The following is a 25,212-nucleotide window of genomic DNA, read 5'->3' as shown; positions in this document are numbered from 1 at the left end:
ATCCGCTACTCATTCACTCAGCCTATTGAGTCCACTGGTCTCACTCACACAGAACTACCCTTGACCTCTTTCTCCCCAGATGAAATCCTGCGACTAGTGAGGTCTGGCTGCCCGACAACCTGCCCTCTCGACCTTATSCCCTCCTCCAGGCCATCTCTGGAGACCTTTTCCCATTCCTCACTTCACTCTTCAACTCATCCCTGACCACTGGCTGCGTCCCCTCTGACTTCAAAATGGCCTGAGTCGCTCCMCTCCTTAAGAAACCAACACGACTCATCTGACATCAAAAACTATAGACCTGTATCCCTTGTTTTCTTTCCAAAACAATTGAGCWTRCTGTCTCTGAACAATCTTCTTGACCCTAACTAGTCAGGCTTCAAAATGGGTCACTCAACAGAGAATAGCTCTTCTGTGACACGGAGGCTCTCCGCACTGCCAAAGCTGACTCTYTYYYCTSTKYTCWYMYCCCYMKAGMKMTMYSCKSYSYYYWMMACMSYGWRMWMYMWSAKMYYCYYYTYYMCMCYCWSRGSKSWGMGYSTCWGTCTCTGCACACTCTTKGATTGCATCCTCCCTGGCAGGCCGCTTCTATCAAGTGACATGGAGTTTCTGTGTCTGCACCACGTACTCTCACTCCTGGTGTCCCCCAGGGCTCGGTTCTAGGCCCTCTTCTCTCTATACACCAAGTYACTCGGCTCAGTCATATCCTCACATGGTCTCTCCTATCATTGCAATGCAGCTGACACTCAAGTGGCAACACGCATCTCTGCGTGCTTGGCAGATATCTCAACTTGGATGTCGGGCCACCACCTCAAGCTCAACAAGATGGCGCTGCTCTTCCTTCCGGGGAAGGCCTGCCCGCTCAAAGACCTCTCCATCACGGTTAACAACTCCACATTGTCCCCCTCCCAGAGTGCAAAGAACCTTGGCTTGACCCTGGACAGCACTCAGTTGTTCTCTGCAAACATCAAAGCAGTGACCCGCTCCTGCAGGTTCATGCTCTACAACATCCGTAGAGTATGACCCTWCTTCACACAGGAAGCGGMGCAGGTCCTAATCCAGGCACTTGTCATCTTGTCTGGACTACTGAAACTCGCTTTTCTCATGTCACCCCRCTCCTCCGCACACTCCACTGGCTTCCAGTTGAAGGTGCATCCACTACAAGACCATGATGCTTACCTATGGAACCCGCAAGAGGAACTGCCCCTCTCTACCTTTAGGCTATGCTCAAACCCTACACCCCAATCCGAGCACACATTCTGCCACCTCAGGTCTCTTGGCCCTCCCACCATATGGGAGGGCACCTTCCTCTCAGCCCAGTCCAAACTCTTCTCTGTCCTGGCACCCCAATGGTGGAACCAGCTTCCCTCTGAAGCTAGGACAGCAGAGTCCCTATCCATCTTCCGAAATCCTCAAACCCTATCTTCAAAAGTGTCTTAAATAATCCTCCTCTTCAACTCGACCCCCCCCCCACACAAAAAAACCCTGAACCTGCACTTTCTATSCTTGTGATATTTTCCCACCTAGCCATCTTAAGATGAATGCACAAACTAAGTCGCTCTGGATAMGAGTGTCGGATAAATGACAAATGTTAAACATTTAGCCATACCTCTATGGCAAACAATGAGGTCACTCAGTAGGAAACGCATGCCTACAACCCGTACCTCAATCTTCAGCTCTTGGCTTTTGGGGTTGTGGATGAGGAAAGGGAAGGCTTCCTCCCATACAGGCTCGTTGGTCTTATACCTCGTCTGGTTGGGGAAAAAGGACCATGTTAGAGGCAGTGAAAATGACCAGGAATATGCTATTCACATGGCATTGCAGTATGTTGTCTATATAGAGTAGGAAACATGGCCTGTTGGCTTACCTTGCTGTCGTAGGTTTTGTGCCCGACTGTGAARTGGACAAAAGGATTCGGGATGCTGCCCACTTTTTTACCAGACTGAAATGGAAAGAACATRTATAAAAACACAGAATAACCTCTTGAACTGTGAGATGTTAACTTCATCGGTATTACTTTAAATCACCCTATCCTTGTCTAATCAGATTTAATATACACACGTTTTAATATTGGTTAAATTACGGAGCATCCCACATTTAGAATGGTTGCATTATAAATTGTTCTGAAATAAAGATTGTTAATATTTTAAAAAATGTGGCCTGGTCTAAGGCCCCATATTCATCCCTCATTGGCTAAATATAGAAGCATTCAAACTTGATCAGGAAGTAAGTAGTGTAGTTACATAATTGTTCTATAGAAAACCCCATAACAGCAGGAAATAGTTGAAATTGGAAGAGAGAAAAAACTTAAATAAAGATAATTAACACACCAAGAAAATCTCTCRCACACAACACAGTTGTTACGTACATCATCAGAATACGGTACATGGAAGGCAGATTTAGTCCAAACAGTTTGGGGTTTGTTAATTAATAACACAAAACAAGGAACCCAAAACAACTTGCAAGGCATTTTGAATGCTCCAGCAGCAGTCCTGCAGGAATATATGGGTGGGAAACAACTTGTAAGCAATATTACTCACTGGGATATAAACAATCAATACAGTTTATGCTAATCTAATCAACTGAATTGCTTTCCACTTTTACAAATTGCTTATTACTTCATAATAAATCAACAGATTGGTACTCAGGAAACTGATCAATACTAATCCATGTCCTAACAAATAACACACACAGCCTACAACATGGTACTGTATTTGGTTCCACTACGAAAGTGTTATTCTCTGGTCGCAGGGCCAACTGCAGTGTGTGTCTAGGCCCTGTTAGAATACCTTAAGAATGCATCTGTAAGTGAGTGGACAGATGAAAACATAGCTTCGACTCCATCGCTTTCACCAGTCTTACTGTGCTACGGGAATGGTGCTTTTTAAGATACYCAAACAGGGCCTCTAGTCCTCCTCACTGTCTGTCTGGCTGGCTCTGCATGCACTGTTGTTACATTACCTTGATGGCATTACTGACTCAGAATTCAACCATGAAGGTTTGAAGGAGGCCTAAAGGATTGCGCTTTTTCCCCCAGGCATGAGAGAATGAACACACTAGGTTAGTTATTAGGAGAGGGCATGCAAGAGGAGGTTAAATCATGGAATGGAGCAACGATGAAGACCCTGTCTCTTATACAAATCTAGATGTGTATAAGAGGGAGAGGGCATGCAAGAGGAGGTTAAATCATGGAATGGAGCAACGATGAAGACCACACCAAAACCAAGASAACAGGTAGAGACAGACAGAGACAAGACAAACAACATGATCACAAGGTGAATATTAGTATTAGTATTGACAGTGACATAGCCAGGAGAATCATTATGGGAGATAAAGAGGAGCATACAATATGGAGGAAACAGAAGGACGATTCCAACACTGACAAAGCAGTCCAGTGACAGGAGTGAGATGGTCTGGATATGGGGATATTTATGGTGTTTTGTATGTACACTRAACCAAAATATAAATACAACATAAAGTGTTAGTGTCATGTTTCATGAGCTGACAAACAAATGTGGTGCACAAATTGTTACACCCCTATATTGAGCATTTCTCCTTCTCTAAGATATTCCATCCACCTGACAGGTGTGGCATATCAAGAAGCTGATTAAACAGCATGATCATTACACAGCTGCCCATGTAAACTGTGGAGACGATCAAATGCTGCCCTCTAGTGAGAGTGTTTGTTGCTGAGGCAACAACTCACCAACAGGCTAGGAATGGCTGGGTGAGTTGGATGGAGGGAAAGCAATCCACAGAGAGGTCTCGCTAACAAGCCCCTTTCTTTTGTTTAGATATCTTATACAAGGCATGCCCATAATCATGACTGACAGCATTACTGGGTTGGAATGGGCTAAACTTTGAACATTGAGATATTAAATAAATGATAGAGACAAAGCCTTGAATAGAAAGAATCTGTATAAAGCCAGAAGGCTTTGGAATGTGTTTGATGGAGGAGAGGAGAGCCATGTGTTGATATAGGGAAGACAGATGGATATCTGTGGATTAGGAGGTGACGGGTGAGGTCAGTTCCCCTTTAAGGGAGTAATCAGGGTTAGTATCTGGTTACCTTCTTTCTCTTGGGCATAAACTAATGATTGGAGAGAGGGAGTGTCTTAAGTAGGATGTATATAACTGAAGTCTGAAATCTTTAGCGGTCTGATTTCAGCTGTACAGAACCTTTGGGAAGAATAAACTTGGTTAAAGCTTCTCTAGTGTCCGTGGGTTATTTACTCTGAAAAATAARAAYCTAACAACTGTCAAAATCTCTATCTTTTTATGCATAATGTAAAAATATACTTTTTTAATAAGAACTTCATTCATGCAGAAATCAGTCATATGATAATCAACATGCTTATTGGCCACAAGTAKTTACTTTGTTTCAATCGTCAGTACCAAAAAAATCCCACTGTGGCAAAATAAAACTAGGATGCAATCTGCCAGAGGACTCACATATAAGGTCCTATAGAGAGAGGCAGTATTCTCACTAAAGACTAGGCCCGAAGCTCTCCGCTCTTAAGTAGCCAGAACCCAAGTTCCCCTCGAACACACTCTTCAGAGGAGGAGGGAAACAGAGAGAAGAAAGCGAAGAAGAGGAGGAGTCTAAAAAGAGACATGTGAAGCAGGGTTTGCCTATGCTATGCATTTATGCAAATAGAGCMAAAACTAATGATGTTATTTCACAGGTGATATAGAAAGAAAACTTGAGGTACAATAATGTATCCCTTTGGCAGACTATTAGTATGAGTGACCAGGTGAGACTGAGGGAAGAGAGGTAGAGGATATTAACATTATCATGAGAGGAGAGAGGGGAAGGGAAGGAGATAAAGCAGGAGAGCAGTCATAGGAAGAGGAGGTAGGTGGGGTGAACTGGGTGGTTCATACCGTCTCATGACTGGTAGACTGGCACAATAAAGTATCATGTTTTGTGGCCAGCAGAAAACTTGACATTGCCATCTCATAACTAACAGGTCAAATAAGTTGTGCGGAGATACAGTGAGGCAATGTAGTGTGTTTCCCCATCCGAGTCCTAATTATAACGGTCCCCAATGCTTGATGTTTTTCTCTGCTACACATTAGCCCAAGCAGAACGGCTCAGCAATCTTAAGCAYGCAGTAGCTCTTGTGCTTTTTCCTATTCTTCTAGTGACTTTACCACAGGTGGAGTGACTTACAGGGAGGCTCCTTGCTGAGTCCAGGAAGACCACCAGCAGGGAAGAYGACAGGTCGTCATTAGCCTGTCCTTTATCAACCTTGTTGCTGGTCAGCACCTGGGAGAGAGCGGGAGAGGACACGGACAAAGTAAATAGTCAGCACAGTAGTTACTGTAGTGTGAGGCAGCTTGATGTACGTGATGACAGAACACTAGTCCAATATATTAAGAGCAATCTGTACTGTTGGTCAAACATAGAATGATGCGTCTCATCAGCACTGATATAATGGACTGCAGAAACACAGTGTGTGTCCCAAATGGTACACGATTCCCTATTTGGTGCACTACTTTTGACTAAAGCCCTATAGGCCCTGGTCTGAAGTAATTCACTATATAGGGAACAGGGTACCATTTGGTGTTACAGGGATCTATGAGTGGACATAATAATGTCTGGAACGGAGCAAATGGAAGGTACCAAACACTTGGACACCATGCGTTTGATGAATTTGAAGCCATTCCACCAATTCCGCTCCAGCTATTACCACGAGCCCGTTCTCCCCAATTAGGGTGCCACCAACCTCCTGTGGAGTGGACTGATGGAACAGATGTTAAATAAGAACTACAGAGTTCAAACAGGGTGAGCACTCCCTCTTGGATTCCCCAATCTATCCCTTTAATCTACATGTTTAATCTACTCTCTCTCCAGTGGATGGAGGAATATGTAGACCTATTCATGTTAAGTGTCTTAAAGCTGAAGGCCTGAAAACTCATTWACATACAGACTGATCTATCTGTGTCCCAAATGGCACCCTACTCCCTATGGGTCCTGGTCAGAAGTATTGCACTATATAGGGAATGGGGTGCTAAGTAGATAAAAGGCGGTACCTGATCAAGCTTTTCACGAGTGGGAAGCAGAGACAGCCACTCCAGTTTTAAGTGCAGCTTTCCGGTATCCACTTCCTCCAAGACAAACCACTGGAACGGAACAGAAGGAATTCAGTGTGCTGGATGATCACATATATTTACAATTGAGTGTTTCTATTGAGAAAGGAGTCAAAACAAAAGACACATTGCCTCATCAACTTTCTGTTCCTTCTGAAGTTCAGTGATATCTATCAATAACCTGCAAGGGAAATATACACATGCTGTGAGTTCATTGGAGAGAGTGGTTGATACATGATAGCTTTATGTGCTACAGCAGAAATCATGCATRACGTTCAAGTGATTTTGATGGCTGTGGAAGGATCCTAAAGGATTAGGATCTATCACTTACCTTCCTAAGAAATCATCCTGGTCAGTGTCCTCATCAAACAGCTCTATCTCCAGGTTCTGTGGTCCTGAGTTTTCATACACCATAGCCTGAAGGTCACATTCACACAGGCGTGATTACAGTTAGACCTTCTCAGTTGCATACATTTACATTTACATTTAAGTCATTTAGCTGACGCTCTTATCCAGAGCGACTTACAATTTGGAAAGTTCATACATATTCATCCTGCATACAGGACAACATATTGGTAATGTACTGGAATGTAGTTCATGTCAGACAACCCACCCACTCCATTCTCTCTCACWCTGTCAAAGACCAAATAAATCTTTCCCAACAGAACAATTATCTTAAGAAATCTTCCTGAACCACTTTGTGGATGTTTAAAAATGTTCTCTCTACCTCATAGACTTCGTTCCACTTGGGATTGATGGTCTTCTTGATCACCTTGCTCCGAAAYAGCTGGTTGCCGATGTGAAGGACCCCGTACGGGTCTGACTTGCCCTTTATTATCCCTCCCAGGAACATATCCTTAGCAACCAGTTCCTGGGCCTCTAGGAAGTGAATCCTCAGGACGCCCTGGGAGGAGAGAGAGACCAACATCACTGAGTTCATACATATCTCATAKTGATTTCATGTATTACATTAACAACATTGGAATTCAATAATGCCATAAGGGATGGGTTGCATTTCAACATAGCAAAACAACAGTAGGAAATTTGTTGATTCGTTCATTAGGTTTGGCTTCATACAGTGGAATGTGTGTCTTGCTTTCAGACTCAGTGTAGTGTGTGTGATTAATGGGAATCTTCCGTCCGTCTGTCCCTCCCTACCTTAGGTATTGGGAAGCGAAGCTGAGAGAGCTGAGCCTCTCCCACCAGAGGAATGGTAATGCGGTTAGGCAGGACCAGGTAGCTGTAGATGATGTCCTGGATCAGGTTATCACACAGGCCACTAACGGGGGACAAAGAGACACAGGCTATAACACACACAGGCCAGGAGACACAGATAGAAAACATCTTCCATTTAGGCTGATTCTACCTCCATCCYGTTTCAAGCAACATGTTGAGTCTCAAATGGCACTCTATTCCCTATATAGTGCACTACTCAGTGTCTTGTAGCCCTGTAGCGCTGACACTTAACAGTGATCTGGTGACTTTCGAGACTGATAGCCAAGCAGAAGAGGTTACACAGCAGTGTACAAGCCATCACAGGGAAATGTCCTGTCAGCAGATTGGGGGGTGTTGGATGGTTTATGGGGTCTAGGCAAATACAATTCAATTCTGGCCTTCCATTGGCAGGTGGAGAGTAGGGGGAGGGGTCACTATGTCGGTGTCCCTATAGTCCCTATAGTGCACTACTTTTGACCAGAGCCCTGTGGGGCTGGATCAAAATTAGTGCACTATATAGGAAAAAGGGTGCCATTGGGATTCAGTCCATGTGTGACAGCAGAAGCCAAGGGCACTGTCACTCTGAACTCTAGAGAGCAGCACAACCACAAGTTAATACATGTAGGCCTTGTTTTCAACTAGAGCCAAGACAAAGATTATTAGAAAGGATGAATCCAAACCACATTCAATGTTCAGTTTCTCTAATGCCCACTAGATGGCAGCATTGTAGTGAATGGAGAATTCCCTCAGTGGGTGCGTGTTAGTCCCTCAGAGCTGGGTTGAATTGTTCAGCAGAGCCTCCCCCATCCCTTCCTCAAAACTCCTCTGAGGTTACAATATTCTGTTACGTCTATAAAAGGTTGTTTTTGGTGAGAACGTGTGTATTAGAAATATGTAGAGGCCAGCCTTCACATTTCTGAGTTTATCTGCAGAAGGAATTCATTAATTTCTGGTGTTCAGCTGCTATACATTTTCAACAAAGCTAATTAGTAACAAATGTAAGTGACTATGCACTTTGTACTCAGTCCTTTCTTTTCGTCTGTTTGTAGGAAAAGGTCAGCAAAACTACAATTCAACTTTTTACACTCCGAGCGTGTCTGTGTGTTGGGGGAGTGGGAGCACAACTTCCATTCCCAAAAAGTAAAACACACACTACACAAACACTCACGGGTGACCGGAGATGCCTGCTGTTTTAGAAGGAGATGCAAATCCCACCAGAGGAAACCTGAGCCCTGTACACAGAACCCCCTCTGTCTGTACACACCACACACACACACACACACACACACACACACACACACACAGGAAAAGCTCGGAGTAAGGCAGGGTTGGGCAGGTTTCAGGTTCAACACCCACACACTGGTGTTTCCTTCAAACCTGTAAAACAAGGATGGCTACATTTCACAGGGCGGAGTCTCTCAAACCCACAATGTCTCATACCAAAACAAAATGACACACCAGACACTATACTCATTTATTTAGTTGTGGACCTTGATCAGAGCACAGCTTCTACATTACCTATCAAACCACCACAGCCATGTAAGCCTATAGATGTCTCTTCATTGAATGAAGTTTTTTCAAATGGCCCCATTCAAATTTCTGGATGGCCCACTGCACTACAATGACAATCCTGTATGTGTGGCGTGTTGGTCACTTCTAACAGTWTGTTCCAGGGAGAATAGCCTGGACAACTGTTTTTACGTTTGCCACTGGTCTTYGTTTTTATATGAYAYCAATTTTGTTTGGCATAAGYGAGCATTGGGGCGGCWGGTAGCCTAGTGATGAGAGCATCGAGCCAGTAAYCGAAWGGTTGCAAGATCGAATCCCCGAGCTGACAACGTMAAAATATGTAGTTTTGCCCCTGAACAAGGCAGTTAACCCACTGTTCCTAGGCCGTCATTGAAAATAAGAATTTGTTCTTAACTGACTTGCCTAGTTAAATAAAAGGTTAAAAAAATTAAAAACAAAAAAATATCACTTGCAGATACATTTTATAGGTAGCCATTTACACTTGTACCTGTATACTGGTTGAAAATGGCATTGATACGCGCCTAAATTGGAATGCAGTGGCTGTACAGTAGCATTCTATGAATGATGTCAGAGTTCAGGGTCTCCGCTTCACAGTGCTGTATGGGTTTGACTGACAGCAGTTCTGAACTTGAGCACCGCACGGGTCAAGAAGTTGCCCAAGTGAGGGAAATGCTGTAAATGAAAAGGAATCAATGTATTTTGAAAGATGGCAATTGTAATAAATACAGCTTTGATGTCATACAAGCCAAACACACGTGAATTAAAATCTGCATTTCACATTTCCATATCATAAAACTGATGTCATGTACAGTATTAATGTTTATGATCACTATGTTTAATGTACAGTTACAAGATGACATGGCGTCAAACCCTGGGTTGTTCTGAACAGAATAAGCCTGTTTGTCTGTTGTGAAGAGAATTCACCGCGGCACACCTGAATGCACTCATTTATAACTTAGCTAGTCATGTGGGCAATAGAACAAGCTTTCAAATCATGCCCACCTGACCCATATTGCAATTTATAAATGGGTCGTTTTAAGATTACAGCTACAAAATTTTCCAGGAATTTTCTTATCATGTTACTGAATGTATCCAGAGTATTTTCAGATTTCRTTATCAACAAATATGGTGAAAAGTACAGTAMATGGAAAATGCAATTAAATCAACAATGTAATGTTTGGATTCAGTCTTGTGTCAGGTGAACTGTTGTGACCTCAACGTTGGTCTAATMATTTTCCCATAATCTCCAAACTGTTCCTTTTCAATTGCTACCATGCTTACGCTGTTCATATTTCTACTGTTGGAAACATTTMCATTTAGCCATATCCATACAGTCAATTCCCACGAGTGTGGGTTAAAACACCACCAAATGAGAACACTATTGAACAGAACTAGAGTTGTGAAATGTTGAAACAAGCTAGCTCTGGGGTATCGTAGTGGATGTACAGTACACTCCCCCCCATATGCATTTGGACAGAGAATCTAAAATTGTATACAGTATTTGGCTCTACAGTCGTGGCCAAAAGTTTTGAGAATGACACAAATATTAATTTTCACAAAGTCTGCTGCTTTTATTGACAATTAAATGAAGTTGATGCAAAGAGTCAATATTTGCAGTTCTTGACCTTTCTTTTTCAAGACCTCTGCAATCCGCCCTGGCATGCTGTCAATTAACTTCTGGGCCACATTCTGACTGATGGCAGCCCATTCTTGCATAATCAATGCTTGGAGTTCGTCAGAATTTGTGGGTTTTTGTTTGTCCACCCGCCTCTTGAGGATTGACCACAAGTTCTCAATGGGATTAAGGCCTGGGGAGTTTCCTGGCCATGGACCCAAAATATTGATGTTTTGTTCCCCGAGCCACTTTGTTATCACTTTTGCCTTATGGCACAGTGCTCCATCATGCTGGAAAAGGCATTGTTCGTCACCAAACTGTTCCTGGATAGTTGGGAGAAGTTGCTCTCGGAGGATGTGTTGGTACCATTCTTTATTCATGGCTGTGTTCTTAGGTAAAATTGTGAGTGAGCCCAGTCCCTTGGCTGAGAAGCAACCCCACACATGAATGGTCTCAGGATGCTTTACTGTTGGCATGACACAGGACTGATGGTAGCGCTCACCTTGTCTTCTCCGGACAAGCTTTTTTTCCAGATGTCCCAAACAATCGGAAAGGGGATCCATCAGAGAAAATGACTTTACCCCAGTCCTCAGCAGTCCAATCCCTGTACCTTTTGCAGAATATCAGTCTGTCCCTGATATTTTTCCTGGAGAGAAGTGACTTCATTGATGCCCTTCTTGCACCAGGCCAACCTCCAAAAGTCTTTGCCTCAATGTGCGTGCAGATGCACTCAAACCTGCCTGCCTCCATTCCTGAGCAAGCTCTGTACTGGTGGTGCCCCAATCCCGCAGCTGAATCAACTTTAGGAGACGATCCTGGCGCTTGCTGGACTTTCTTGGGCGCCCTGAAGCCTTCTTCACAACAATTGAACCGCTCTCCTTGAAGTTCTTGATGATCCGATAAATGGTTGATTTAGGTGCAATCTTACTGGCAGCAATATCCTTGCCTGTGAAGCCCTTTTTGTGCAAAGCAATGATGACGGCACGTGTTTCCTTGCAGGTAACTGTGGTTGACAGAGGAAGAACAATGATTCCAAGCACCACCCTCCTTTTGAAGCTTCCAGTCTGTTATTCAAACTCAATCAGCATGACAGAGTGATCTCCAGCCTTGTCCTCAACACTCACACCTGTGTTAACTACCCGCTATTCAAAGCGCTCTGAACAAATTAAGGGAATCGTTCAAACATTGGCACATTCTAAAATCCGATGATAGTCTCGGTAATGTGTTTTYGGACCTTCCCTTGGTCGTATTCTCGCAGGGCAGAAATCTCAGAGACCAATTGGTACACTCTGATTTACCACCCCAAGATATTCCKGAACAACSTCTATKTGCGCCCCTACTGGATGGAAATTACAAGTGTAATGGCTGTGCTCAATGCAATGGCACTTATAAATGTAGATCCTTCAAAYACCCACAAACAGGGAAATCGATCCCAATCAAAAGTGTTATTATGTGCTCCACTAAGGCAGTTATTTATCTTATAACTTGTCCTTGTGGTAAAAATTATGTGGGTAAAACAAAGCGCGAATTATAAGTACGTATCTCAGAGCATCGTAGMACCATTAGGTGCAAAAACTTGACTTACCCAGTTGCGGCCCACTTTTTGGAGGCAGGCCACTCGATTTCGTCTCTGCATTATATTGGCATCGAACATGTCACCCTCCCTAGGAGAGGGGGTGACCATGATAATTTATTGTTAAAACGAGAGGCTGCCTGGATCTTTAACTTAAAGACCCTTGCCCCCTCCGCCTCAACGTAGACTTTGATCTGAAGCTATTCTTGTGATTATTGTGACTTTGCCATTGTAATTGTTTGTAAGCTTGTGTAGTCTAAAATGAATCTATGATCATATGCTATCCATTTGTTTTTTGTATGCTGTTCTTTGTATGCCATTTTAATATTTGAGAATTAACCAATGATATTAGGCCACTCTTGGCCATGATTACAGACACCTGTGTGTCTTTTGACACTATATAAACRAGTCATCCCGCAGTGTTTSTGATTATACCCTGATGAAGACAGCTTGGCTGTCGAAACGTTGGATATTACATTTTTGCATCTGAGCTCCTAGAGTGTGCGGCTCTCCTTTATTTTCAAGTTTACTACTCCGCTAGCCAGCACCTCGCCTAAATAAGTGTGCGTTTCTTTTTSTTCTAGAACAAGAGAATCACTGACATGATGTCAGCTGGTCCTTATGTGGCAGGGCTGAAATGCAGTGGAAATRTTTTTGGGGGATTCAGTTAATTTGCATGGCAAAGAGGGACTTTGCACTTAATTGCAATTCATCTGATCACTCTTCATAACATTCTGGAGTATATGCAAATTGCCATCATACAAACTGAGGCAGCAGACTTTTTGAAAATAATTTGTGTCAAACTTTTGGYCACGACTGTATACTCCAGCATTTTAGATTTGAGATAGAATGTTTCATTTTAGGTGACAGTACAGGTTTCATTTGAGGGTAATGAGTATGTTCATACATATCGGTTTTACCGTTTAGAAATTAAAGCACTTTATGCATGCATCTAGTCCCACCATTTAAAAAAGTCACAAGTATTTGGACAAAAGTGTAGTAATTGGTCCCATATCCCTTGCACACAATTAAACATGTTAGCTTCACTSTCCAAATACATTTGGAGGGGAGTTTATGTGATAGCTACTTTTCCTCTAGTAGCACACCATCCACCACATGGCTGCCTTGCTTAGAGCTGCTAATGCATGACCTCATGGCGCTGTGACCTCAGTGGCGTACGACTACTTCTAACACACAGCAACAGGGGCTACATCCCAAATGGTACCCTATTCTCTATGGGTCCTGGTCAAAAGTAGTGCTCCACTGTATATAGGGAATAGGGTGTCATTTGGAACACACACAGAGAGAGCCATGATGACCATTCCCCCTCCACATCTCCCACAGACTGCAGCTCGGTCTTAAAGAGTGGATCAGCCTATGTTAGCCATTTATACCTACCATGGTTTATTACCACACACACACACTTCCTCAAAATGGTGAGAGAGTGTTGACATTGCTACCTCACCAGCACCACCCACCCTCCCTCCCTCCCTCCCTCACTCACTCACTCCCCTAAAAGCTTCCACCTGGCCATCTCTCCACAACAATTAGGCCTTCATGTTCATGTTCCCTCCTGTCTGTTTGTCTTGCCTTGTTTGTGTCCCAAATKCTACCCTATTCCAGGCCCCRGTTAAAAGTAGTGCAATATATAAGGATATAGGCTGTCATTTGAGACGGATCCCTGGTTGTCGTCACAGGAGGAACAGAGCTGTTTTCATGCCTGGCACAGGAGCCAGCCCAGTGCTGAATCTAAACAGCCTATTAAGCCGAATCAGCTTTTAGCCTTTCACTGGCACAATTAACTACATGATACAGAAAGATAGATACATTTCCCTCCTCCCTTCATCCCTGGTGAACTCATTAAAAATGGTTGCCTCTAATCTATTAGCCTATTTGGACTGATAACAAGCTGTGTATCATATCCCTTCACTTATTCCACATTTTGTTGTGTTACAGCCGGACTTTTTTCTACCCATCTACACACAATACCCTRTAATGACAAAGTGKAAACCTGTTTTTAGAATTTTGTGAAAGTTTATTGAAAATGAAATACAGAAATCTAATTTACATAAGTATTCACACCCCTGAGTCAATACATGTTAGAATCACCTTCGGCAGCGACTACAGAGGTGAGTCTTTCTAAGTAAGTATATAAGGCTGTGTGTCTAGACTTGAAAGTTCATGCAGCTTTTGTATTCTGATCATGGTATTCCGAACACGTCTACATTTACATTTATGTCCACATTGTGTTCGTTCCCACACTATATTCAAATGCCAGTATGCATTCCACAAAACGGTGGAATAGGCAAAATATGATAACAACCAAAAATTGTTTTTCTAAATATTAGCTAGCTGGCTAGCATTTGAGGCCAGCAAACAGGTCCCCACATACTAGGAATGTATTTACTCCAACGYTATAATGAAAAGGTGTCTCTCGGTCCCAAAACACATGTTTTCTGGAGACTTGTGGGAGGAGTGCTGATGACGTCGCCCACTGTATGCGCGTTCGGTGGCCTGATTGTGTCCAAACTGAGGAGAAATCTGCACACAATGCATCCCTGACCACCTCCTGAAATGGTCAGCCAGATCTGAACACAATCAGACCACAAAGCAACTTTTGTGCATCTAGACCCGTCTTTTCAATGTGATCTTCGTATTYTGATAGCAGAAGTCACATGTATGTGTCAGGTGTAGACACAACCTAAGAGCTTTGCACACCTGGATTGTACAATATTTGTACAAAACTGTAACTAGGCTACTCAGGAACATTCAATGTCGTCTTGGTAAGCAACTCCAGTGTATTTAAAAAAATTATGTAACCTTTATTTAACTAAGCAAGTCAGTTAAGAACATATTCATATTTACAATGGTGGCCTACTCCGGCCAAACCCGGACGACGCTGGGCCAATAGTGCGCCGACCTAAGGGACTCCCAATCATAGCCGGATGTGATACAGCCTGGATTCGAACCAGGGACTGTAGTGATGCCTCTTGCACGGAGATGCAGTGCCTTAGACCACTGCGCCACTCGGGAGCAGTATTTTTGGCCTTGTGTTTTTTATTGTCCTACTGACAGGTAAATGTCTCCCACTGTCTGTTGGAAAGCAGACTGAACCAGGTTTCCCTYTAGAATTTAGCCTGTGCTTAGCTCTATTCTATTTCTTTTTATCCTAAAAAACTCCATAGTCCTTGGYGATGACAAGCATACCCAAAACATGATGAGGCAGGTAGCCTAGCGCTTAGAGCATTTGGACAGTAACCGAAAGGTTGCTTGTTAGAATCCTTGTGGCAGTAAGATGGGAAAATCTGCCGTTCTATCCTTGAGCAAGGCAGTTAAACCCTCCCAACAACTGCTCCCCGGGCATCGATGACGTGGACGTTGATTGAGGCAGCCCCCCACACCTCTCTGATTCAGAGAGGGTTGGTTAAMTGCGGAATACAAATTTTGTGCAACTGACTAGATATGACCTTTCTCTTACCATGCTTAAAAATATGAAGAGTGATACTCAGTGATGTGTTGTGTTTTCCGCAAACATAACTCTGTATTCAGGACATAAAGKTMATTTCTTTGCCACATTTTTGCAGTTTTACTTTAGCGCCTTGTTGCAAACAGAATGCATGTTTTGGAATAGTTTTATTCTCTTTAGGCTTCCTTCTTTTGACTCTGTCATTTAGTTTAGTAGTGTGGAGTAACTACAATGTTGTTGATCCATCCTCAGTTTTCTCCGATATCAGCCATTAAACTCTGTTTAAAGTCACCATTGGCCTCATGRTGAAATCCCTGAGCGGTTTCCTTACTCTTTGGAAACTGAGTTAGGAAGGACGCCTGTATCTTTGTACTGACTGGGTGTATTGATACTTCATCCAAAGTGTAATTAATAACTTCACCATGCTCAAAGGGATATTCAATGTCATCTTTTTTTATTTTAACCTAATCTACAAATAGGTGCCCTTCTTTGCGAKGCATTGGAAAAACCTCCCTGGTCTTTGTAGTTTAATCTGTGTTTGAAATTCACTGCTCGACTGAGGGAACTTAKATGTATGTATGTGTGGGGTACAGAGATGAGGTAGTCATTCAAAAATCACGTATGCAACTTATGCGACTTGTTAGGCACATTTTTACTCCTGAAACGTATTTAGGCTTGCCATAACAAAAGGGTTGAATACTTATTGACTCAAGACATTTCAGCTTTTCATTTCCAGTGACACAACATTTTAAATTCAGACTAACAACAAAATGTGGAATAAGTCAAGGTGTGAATACTTTCTGAAGGCACTGTACGTAGTGACTTGTAGAGGTTGCCATTTGGGATGCGGACCAAGGATACAATTAATATCAAATCAAATGTATTTATATAGCCCTTCTTACATCAGCTGATATCTCAAAGTGCTGTACAGAAACCCAGCCTAAAACCCCAAACAGCAAGCAATGCAGGTGTAGAAGCACATCCTGTAAGTGTAGACCATGCCCTCTGAATAGACCAATACTAAGACTTGATTTCCCTAAGCACACTTATATTATAGGCCAGTTCCACACCACAACAGTWATAAGAAGCAGGGTTTGCAGTCGTGCAGTTGTCACTTACTTCAAGCCTGGAATGTCCAGCATATTTGTGAGGCCTGTCCAGTTTATGTCCAGAAACTAAAAGGAAAAAGAAAACATGCCTTTGAGTAACAGAGAAAAAAAACGAAGCAGAACTCTGAGGAACTCTAGGGCGTGATGAGCCCAAACAGAGTGGAACTACTACTGTGTGCACCACAAACACAGTCATTTCATTTAAACTCACCTCATTTAGGAAGTCAAGCAAAAAACAGCTCCTTGTCTTCTAAGCTTACGGAGAGCATTCTCACTAGGAGGGCATCAGCCTGCTCCATTGCACTGGTAAACAATACGACTAGCTATTTCTGTACACTAATGCACAGAGGACATGCATATTGTGGGTAGGCTTTAGCTTTGTGTGTTTCCTGCCAACCCTAGTTAACTAAACACTGAATAATAAGGCCACTGAAGCGCAAACAGCTTTACGTTTTAATCAAGCGTTCTCATCTAGCTAATATCCTCATTTAGCTACTYATTGCAATAAAATGAGTAGAAAATGACGACAGACACAATTAGTATAATATCAATAGTTCAAGTTGTTTTCTAAGAGTTTAACTAAGCATAAACACTTGCAAAAAAATCRAAGAAAATAATGACCAATTTGTATTTAAGATCAATGAGAGTTCTGTTTTAATAAGAAGTCTATAGAGAGAGTTGACAAACAGTGAATCTATCTCAGCGACTGAGATATTATCAGCAGAAGAGGAATTTCCAATGGCTAAAAAGCAGCAAATTGGAAGCTGCTCAACAGCTAATAAAAGCTTGTCCATGAGGAGTACCGTTTCCTAGTAAAACACAGCAGCGCACTCATTCACAGCAGCATAAAAAAACTAGCCAAAAGACATTCATTTGAACTGGTTCTAACTGACATTTCCAGAGCAAGGCAATAATTGATACTTTACAATTAAAGATGTTATCCACTTTCATCATGTCATATCTTTGAAGACAGCTACAAATGACTGCTACAGTATCTGCTAAATGGTTATTACTTTGACCTGAACAGTGAACACGGACATTAACTTTAAAAGCGGTATCTAGAGCGGAAAGCAATGTCTTGAGGAAAATGAGCACTGTCGAAAAGATTGAAACACCGTATAGGGAGACAGATTGAATGCTTACAAGATTCTTACTACAGGGCAAACTWTACCGTATCTACAGTAACTGTTTGTTCTGTACTGGTTTTATGGAAGTGAGGACCGTAGGCTGTACAGTATGTGGCAAGCATAGTCTGTATGTCAAATGGCACCCCAGCCTGGTCTCAGAGAGCCAAACGTATTATATTTTACTAAAATCCGTGCCGAATCTCATCACAGACAACTTCAGCATTTCAGCTAAGTAGCACCTACTATATTTTTAGCTACTTAGCATGTTAGCTAACCCTTCCCCAAACCCTAACCTTAACCCTTCAACCTTACTCCTAACCCTAACCCCTAACCAAACGCAGCATATCATACTCAAACAGTTGAACGTAGCATATCATACTAAAGTAGTCTAACGTAATACAGTATATCATACTAAACCGGTCAAATGCGACCAAGACGTAGGATACTATACGTCCTACAATTTGTATTATATTGTACGACCGCTATTACAATGGTAGGCCTAACGAAAAGTAACATATCATACTAAATGGAGTAGCAAAGATTTTTTGCTATGAGACCGGATTGGGCACCCTATTCCCCATGCAGTACTTTGCACTACTTTTAACCAGGGCTTTTGACCAGGGAATAAAGTTCCATTTGGGACACATCCTTAGTGTGTATTGGATTCCAAACAAATACAAAGTTTTCAGGACAATGCCAGAATGTGTGCAGCAACGGTGCACTGTAGCATCACAATACTGCACGACTGCAAAACGACTTAGAACAACGACAAACATTTAGTAGGCCTWGACAGTGTTCCAGGGTCGTAGATGAAGGAATCAAACTTTCTGAGAATGATGTGTTGTGACAGTCTCTAGGGGAACATAGCCTTGTGACCTGGCTAGCTATGTTACTGGGTTAGTCTGACCGGTATGGTGAAATAGCCACGGGTGCATACCAAATTCCACCCTATTTCCTATATAGTGCATTACTTTTGTGCACTACATGTGTAATAGGGTGCCATTTGGGATGCAAGCCATGTCTTTCTCTGTTCCAGTGCCCAAGCCAGAAGTTCTGCCCACTGAATCATAGAACACTGCCTGTATGCCACTCCTCAAAAGCAACAGAGAATGCTCTATGGAGGCTCCTCTCAGTTTATGAGTCATACATGCCATTAAGAAAACTCAGATGACAGCAAAGCAGTCTAGGCACATTACCTCTCCCATCAAATTCACTTTATTTTCAGACACTTACRGTTCAAGGGTTTCTAAAAACATTGACTGAAACAGTATTTGAAATAAGGAGAAGGGTAGGCCTAAATCAATTGTAGATACGAATCAAGCCTCTGCCCGAATCCTGGCATTATCATTTTCTCTAAGTAGTTTCCTACCACATTAGCACAATTCTTACCATAAAAGGACTGGCATTAGTCTACCGGTTGTCATGGTTACCAAATAAAGTCAACCAAACATGGGGTGATATGTCATGTCTCATGTGCCAGTGGTCATCCCCTAAGAGAGTCATGTCATGTCTCATGTGCCAGAAGTCATCCACTAAGAAAGCATGCTTGTGTCCCAAATGGCACCTTATTCCCTATATAGTGCACTACTGTAGACCAGAGCCCATATTAGTGCACTATAAGGAATAAGGTGCCATGTCTCTGAACTGTGGGAACAGTGTGTGAAGGTGGAGGACCGGGAGCAAGGTGACTTTGTTCACAGTTAAACTGCTCATTTAACAATGTCTGCAAAGCTGAGAAACATGCTATTAAGCAGCTCAGAAAGTCAACATCTGGGTGATTTAAGACGAGGATTTGACTTGTAGCGTACATACAGTAAGCAGACATTAGTGCAAAGCATAAAGCTGTTACAGTGCAGCTTAAAACTCTACTGTCTAAATGTTTTGTCTACGGAACATTTCAGGCTAAATTCAAGCTTGTCAATCATTTATGTTTGGTCGATTATCAAAAGAGACCAGAGGTGACATTTTAAAACAGGTAAAATGACATCTATTCTCCCACATCCTAACAAGTAAAGTGCTGCAGGCACAAAGCTTTGACAGGATTCTGACCACAACACAGCAGCATTCTTTCCCATAACGAACAGCTCTAATGACCTAAAGGCCTACAAGGTAAACAACATGCTGTGCTCTTGTGTGATCATGACAGTGTTCCTTCATTTTTCTTATTCAACCATAACGCCTTCCAGCAAAATTAGGAACTTCTGAATTCTGGCAACAGAATGAGCACATTKCTCACCTAACCCAATTCTCACCTGGATTTTAATATATTGTCAGGCAAGGAGTGGCACGTGATGCCTTACCCAAAATGCATAACAGATTACAGGACACAAGAAGGAACAGTGTCAGGTGTCAGGTGATGATGACGCTTTCAGCACTTGTCTAAGGCCTGGGCAGGGCGTTTATGATGATTTTCCTGTCTCTCCTGATGTTGACACAGATACGTTTCACAGCCTGCTCCAACGTTCTGACTGCAGTGGGGATATAAAGAAGATATAGCTGCATCCCAAATTAAACCCTGTTCCCCAATCCCTACAAAGGACTCTGATCATAAGTAGTGTACTATGTGCCCTGGTCAAAAGTAGTGCACTACATAGGGAATAGAGTGCCATTTGGATGCACCCATAAAGAGCAGCGACTGGTTGACTGGCAGGCAGGCTGCAGAGCAGTCCGAACCGCTGTCTGGCTTTTATCTGGCGAGGCAGGATGGCGGGCGGCATGCACCCACTTAGCCTTCACAAAGTGGATTGAACTTATTTAGGAAAACCGCCCTAATGTTGGAAACAAACATCATTATGTTGTAATCTAGAGTGATATTTATTTTCCAAGCAATAGGACACAATATTTCATATACAACWGGTTTTTAAAGGACCAAAGAGTTTGTCTGCTTCGTGTTTTCATTTTTGCCATRAAAAAAAGTGATGCTGCTATCGTCATAGCCCTGCTAACTAAGWCATGACTCTAGAMAGCAACCTATCAGTAAAATGCATTGATTTTCCAAGGTTCATTTTTTTTTAAACAACAACAATAGGTGCTGTTTACAGATGAAGAGCACATGATAAGGATCTCAATGTAATGACATTGGGTTAAACAAATGCCCTCTGTTAGTCAGTAGAAAGAAAAAGTGGTTTCCTCTTTGGTTATGACCGCATGGCATGAGAATACTGCAACATCAAACAGTCCTGGTGAGGCCTTTTATCCTGGCTGGCTGCACTGCTCCACTCCGCTCTACATTCAAACACACAGTGGCTACACTACACAGCAACGCCACTCACATTTCCAATGCCTTCTTCAAGGGGCGGTAAATCCAATAGAAATTATAGACTGGTTAGAGGGGTAGACCTTTCACTCATTCTTTTAAAAAGTCTCTATGACTGCACTACAGGTCAGAGGTGAACGTGTACAGGGCCCATGGGCTCTATAGCAGTCTAGCCTGGTCCCAGATCTGTCAAAACAGAAGAGACAGATGTGGGACCAGGCTAAAAAGAGTCCAGCTCAAGAGAAATAGCAGAGCTCCAGAGGTTAAAATAAGGCTTAGACAGACGGCTGTTTGTCGCTCTTAAGGACTTCACTACAGCCCAGTCTTCATCCCAGGACTTAGACCAATGCCTCGGACCATATCAGGGGGAAAATAGCACTGTCAGATACTGTACTGGGGATCTGTGTCAGCCCTCTGGCCCATCTCTGTGGTCTGTGTTTGTAGGGCTAATGACAGCTCCTCGTCTCTGCTGCAATGTCTCTACTAACTCTATTTTATTAACGCTGTATCATTGCATCACAACTGATACTAAAAGTGGTTAGGATTACGTTTTACAATGAGCRTAGTTATAGACTGGCTAGGAAAATACATGCGGCATGCTATTGTAATCAGGACTGGACTGTAAAGGTTGGTTCTGTGTGACGATTATCGAGCTTAACTGGCGAGAAATTATTCATCTCAGCAGCCCTGGAACGATCTGCTCACAGCACTGGTCCAACACTAACTGGTTATAGTTGCTTTAGGGGTTAATAKGTCTTAGGCCAAGAGGGGAGGGTTGTTGTATGAGATGGTATAGATTGGATGTCCAGCTGATTTACCATAGACCTTTAATGCGTAATAACAGGCGATAAGCAGCATAGTTCGTCTTAGAGGAAAATCAATATGAGGAGTAAGCAGAAATCCTACCCAATGAGAAAGACGCAGCCTCGACTGCATAACAGCACAGAGGAGACTTAAAATAAAGCTCATTTGCTCTCCCCACCCCGACACAGAGGCGATAAGACCCATATCTTACAGAAAAACACAGCAATGCCATTTCAGTCCCATAACRTCACACCACTAAAATTAGAATATGTATCGTCACAGAGACAAATGGCGAGTGACTACTGGTAATCAACATCACCTGAAACTGAGTCTGGTTAAAATAAGGYCAAGAGTATTATTGACTAGCTAGGAAATATATCCAAGCTATTGTACCTATTATCTCTTCAGTTGTGATGACTGAAGAAAATAAATCCAAAAGGAAGTAGTTCCAGTGCACTTCTTGTCCTTCTGATGGCATGTCTCATTCTCCTCAGGGATCCCCTATCAAACCCTCAATCTATAACAGATGCTGACACACATGAAGACAGCAGTCAAGGAGCAGGGGATGGACTAAGACTGCGTCCCAAATGGCACCCTATTCCCTATATAGTGCACTACTTTGACCAGAGCCCATCAAAAGTTGTGCACTATATAGGGAATTGGTATTCACTTGGGATGCAGCCTAGACTAGACTTGGGCTTTCTGAAACTGGAGCTCAACAAAATGTGCTTCACATCCAGTTGTCTGCAGACCACTCCCTCCTCAGAGGTTTAAAACCACTACAAGAGTTGTAGAATTAGTCAAAATGGCTGCCAATACTTACAGGCTTCTTCAGGAAAAAGACAGCTAGGGCTCCGATCAATGGCATGTCTCCGAGCAAGGGCTCCATGACGACCCTCAAGACACCTTGAAGCTGCAGAAAACAGGCCAAATCAGTGGCTTTTCAGAAGCAGAGCATGGGGTATCAGTCTTACAACATATGTRACAGTGGTATGATAAACATTCTTATTATCCACAGCTTCAATATCAYTGTCTGTATAGTTAATGGGCCTTGTTGTTAAAATATCACTTCCTTTTCAAGGAAAAGTCTGACCAGCTTTACACTGATTCCATTAGTATCCATCATGACTGAAATGACTCATCAGAAATGTTGACAATGTCYAGAGCTCCAAATGTGGTTGCAATTAAACACAAAGTCATCCATTWACATGCAATGGAAATATTTGACCTTTATATTTAAATCAGGGATCACTCTAATTAAAGAGGACATTTTCGATAACCATACTCTATGTGGTCTTATTCTCACGTTCACAGATGATTACAGTGAAAAGCCAGCCACCTATTAGGAGCCAACAAAACCGTCTGAAATCTGGACTGATACCTAAACAGCCTATCAGAGTGGACGCATAGACCACCTGAGACTACAGTCTTTAATCTAGCCATAGACAACGGGTTTGCAATCTTTACTGTAGGCTACTCTGAATATAACTGGCTCGCTCTGATCTCTGAACAGCAAATATGCTGGTGGTTTGTAAGGGCAACCTCTGCCAATATTGTATAATCCCCTTTTATCCTTATCTATATATGTGTCAACATATTGTGAGGAGAAAAAAAAACTGCAGTTTACATAATGCATAGCCAAATATGGCGGTGGCTAATGGTTAGTCTAATGCACCAGACAGATCCTCTCCAAACGCAGGTCTGGTATATAAACTCTTCAATAGCGGGAGAAAGTCACAACATTTGTATGTAGTGTATGCATGTGTACGATATTAAAATCATGACTACCTGTATACTTTTTATACCAGCTCTGCAGTAGTATTTCTTGATGTCAACATCAATCTCTGTATTTCCAATAAAGCTGAAAAGATAAACAAAACCAATGTGTTATGATACACAATTACATGAAGTCAGAAATCTCTTCAAATTGAACCACAGTGCATGTGACTATACCTAATGTCCAGGTCCATGATAATCTGTCGTTTGTCCACATTCTCAGTGTACACTTTGACCCCGTTCACCCTTAGTGGCTGCAGAAAGAAAGAGAGAGAGAGAGAGAGAGAGAGAGAGAGAGAGAGAGAGAGAGAGAGAGAGAGGGGAGATGATAGGATGACAAAGCAGGACCCACTGGTTGACAAGTGCCTCTGTGTGCTCAAACAAGGGAAAACTTCCTAACGGCGCTCGTCCAATCACACGTCAAGCAGGGTGATGTTCATAAATTCCCTGACAATGTTAACAAATTTGAAAATGTACATGCAGGAAACATAACTGGACATTGTTGATATATGGCTAATGACTGTAAACACCTATTAACTATATTATACAGACTAAACACCCATATAACAGGATATAGAACGCTTTCCATACTGCTTGCCATAACAGTGGGAACCTAACCAACAGTAACATTGACCACAGAACTCATCACTGGAAACATGCATGCCTCTTCAAATGCCTCAGTCTCACCTTGTCCCCCATGTCRATCTTGGTGAAGCAGAAGGAGCTGAGGTGAGCRTTAGCCCCCTTCACAGCCGGCTCGATGGTCTCTCTGAACAGCTTGTCAACAAACTGACAGATGTACGGCCACATCTGTTTCACTGTCTGGGGAGGGACACAACGAGGAAGACTCGGGGTTAGACGGGTCATATTCTCAAAGCTCAATGTCTGTCCGACACACCACACAGGTAACGGCCCTGTTCTCTGTATGGTTTTATTTAATAGGACTAAATATTAAACTGTTCAATTGAAGATAAATACTTTAATCCTCAAAAGGAAAATTAGGAGCATTACTGCGTCATAGCTAACAGGTAGGAAATGGCCTCATATTTGCCTACCATTATCTCAACTGCCGCATTTTCTTTGTTTGGGTGTGGCCCTGCTACAGTTTATTGGCTCGTCTTTGTTTTAATGATGCATGAGCTCCTTACCACATTTGAGTCTACCATAAAAACAATAGCTTCTAACACTGTTGCATAACCAATAGAGGTCAAGCAAACAAATGTTGCTCTTTTTATTATCTACTGTGTCTTAGAAACATGGACTAAATCCCTAGACATCTGTTTTTTACAGTAACAACTCCCTCTCCAGTGAGTTCCGGAAATGAGAAGGGTCTCCAAGGAGGCTGGTACCAGAGCTGGGTTAGCAGAGCTCCAGATGCGGGACGATTTATATCAGGCTGCTGCCTGCCCGCCTCCCAGCCCTGCCTGCCCGCCTGCCAGCCCTGCCCACCCCCCTCCCAGCCTTGCCTGCCCCCCTCCCAGCCTTGCCTGCCTGCCCGCCTCCCGGCCCTGCCTGCCTGCCCGCCTCCCGGCCCTGCCTGCCTGCCCGCCTCCCAGCCCTGCCCACCCCCCTCCCAGCCTTGCCTGCCTGCTCGCTTCCCAGCCCTAAGTGCTCGCCAGCCTGCTCGCCTGCCTGCCCGCCTCCCAGCCCT

The 25,212-nt window shown here is 42.9% G+C and overlaps 1 protein-coding gene across 2 annotated transcripts in view; it reads right to left on the bottom strand.

The window, feature by feature from the left end:
• The window catches only part of LOC111956509 (extended synaptotagmin-2), a 54,820-nt gene that overhangs the window by 10,765 nt on the left and 18,843 nt on the right, over positions 1–25,212 (bottom strand). For both annotated transcript variants that reach the window (XM_023976963.2, XM_023976964.2), the window contains exons 4-16: positions 24,249–24,383; positions 23,739–23,815; positions 23,574–23,646; positions 22,609–22,698; positions 16,609–16,664; positions 7,249–7,369; positions 6,818–6,994; positions 6,422–6,507; positions 6,223–6,271; positions 6,034–6,123; positions 5,171–5,266; positions 1,865–1,939; positions 1,662–1,748 (exon numbers count right to left, since the gene is read on the bottom strand). In XM_023976963.2, the coding sequence (XP_023832731.1) occupies positions 1,662–1,748; positions 1,865–1,939; positions 5,171–5,266; positions 6,034–6,123; positions 6,223–6,271; positions 6,422–6,507; positions 6,818–6,994; positions 7,249–7,369; positions 16,609–16,664; positions 22,609–22,698; positions 23,574–23,646; positions 23,739–23,815; positions 24,249–24,383 (1,212 nt within the window). The remainder of the gene's footprint in view (positions 1–1,661; positions 1,749–1,864; positions 1,940–5,170; positions 5,267–6,033; positions 6,124–6,222; positions 6,272–6,421; positions 6,508–6,817; positions 6,995–7,248; positions 7,370–16,608; positions 16,665–22,608; positions 22,699–23,573; positions 23,647–23,738; positions 23,816–24,248; positions 24,384–25,212) is intronic.

This window comes from Salvelinus sp. IW2-2015, linkage group LG32 (genome assembly GCF_002910315.2).
Source record: "Salvelinus sp. IW2-2015 linkage group LG32, ASM291031v2, whole genome shotgun sequence".
Classification (NCBI taxonomy): Eukaryota; Metazoa; Chordata; class Actinopteri; order Salmoniformes; family Salmonidae; genus Salvelinus; species Salvelinus sp. IW2-2015.
This window is presented reverse-complemented; position numbering and strand designations above follow the sequence as displayed.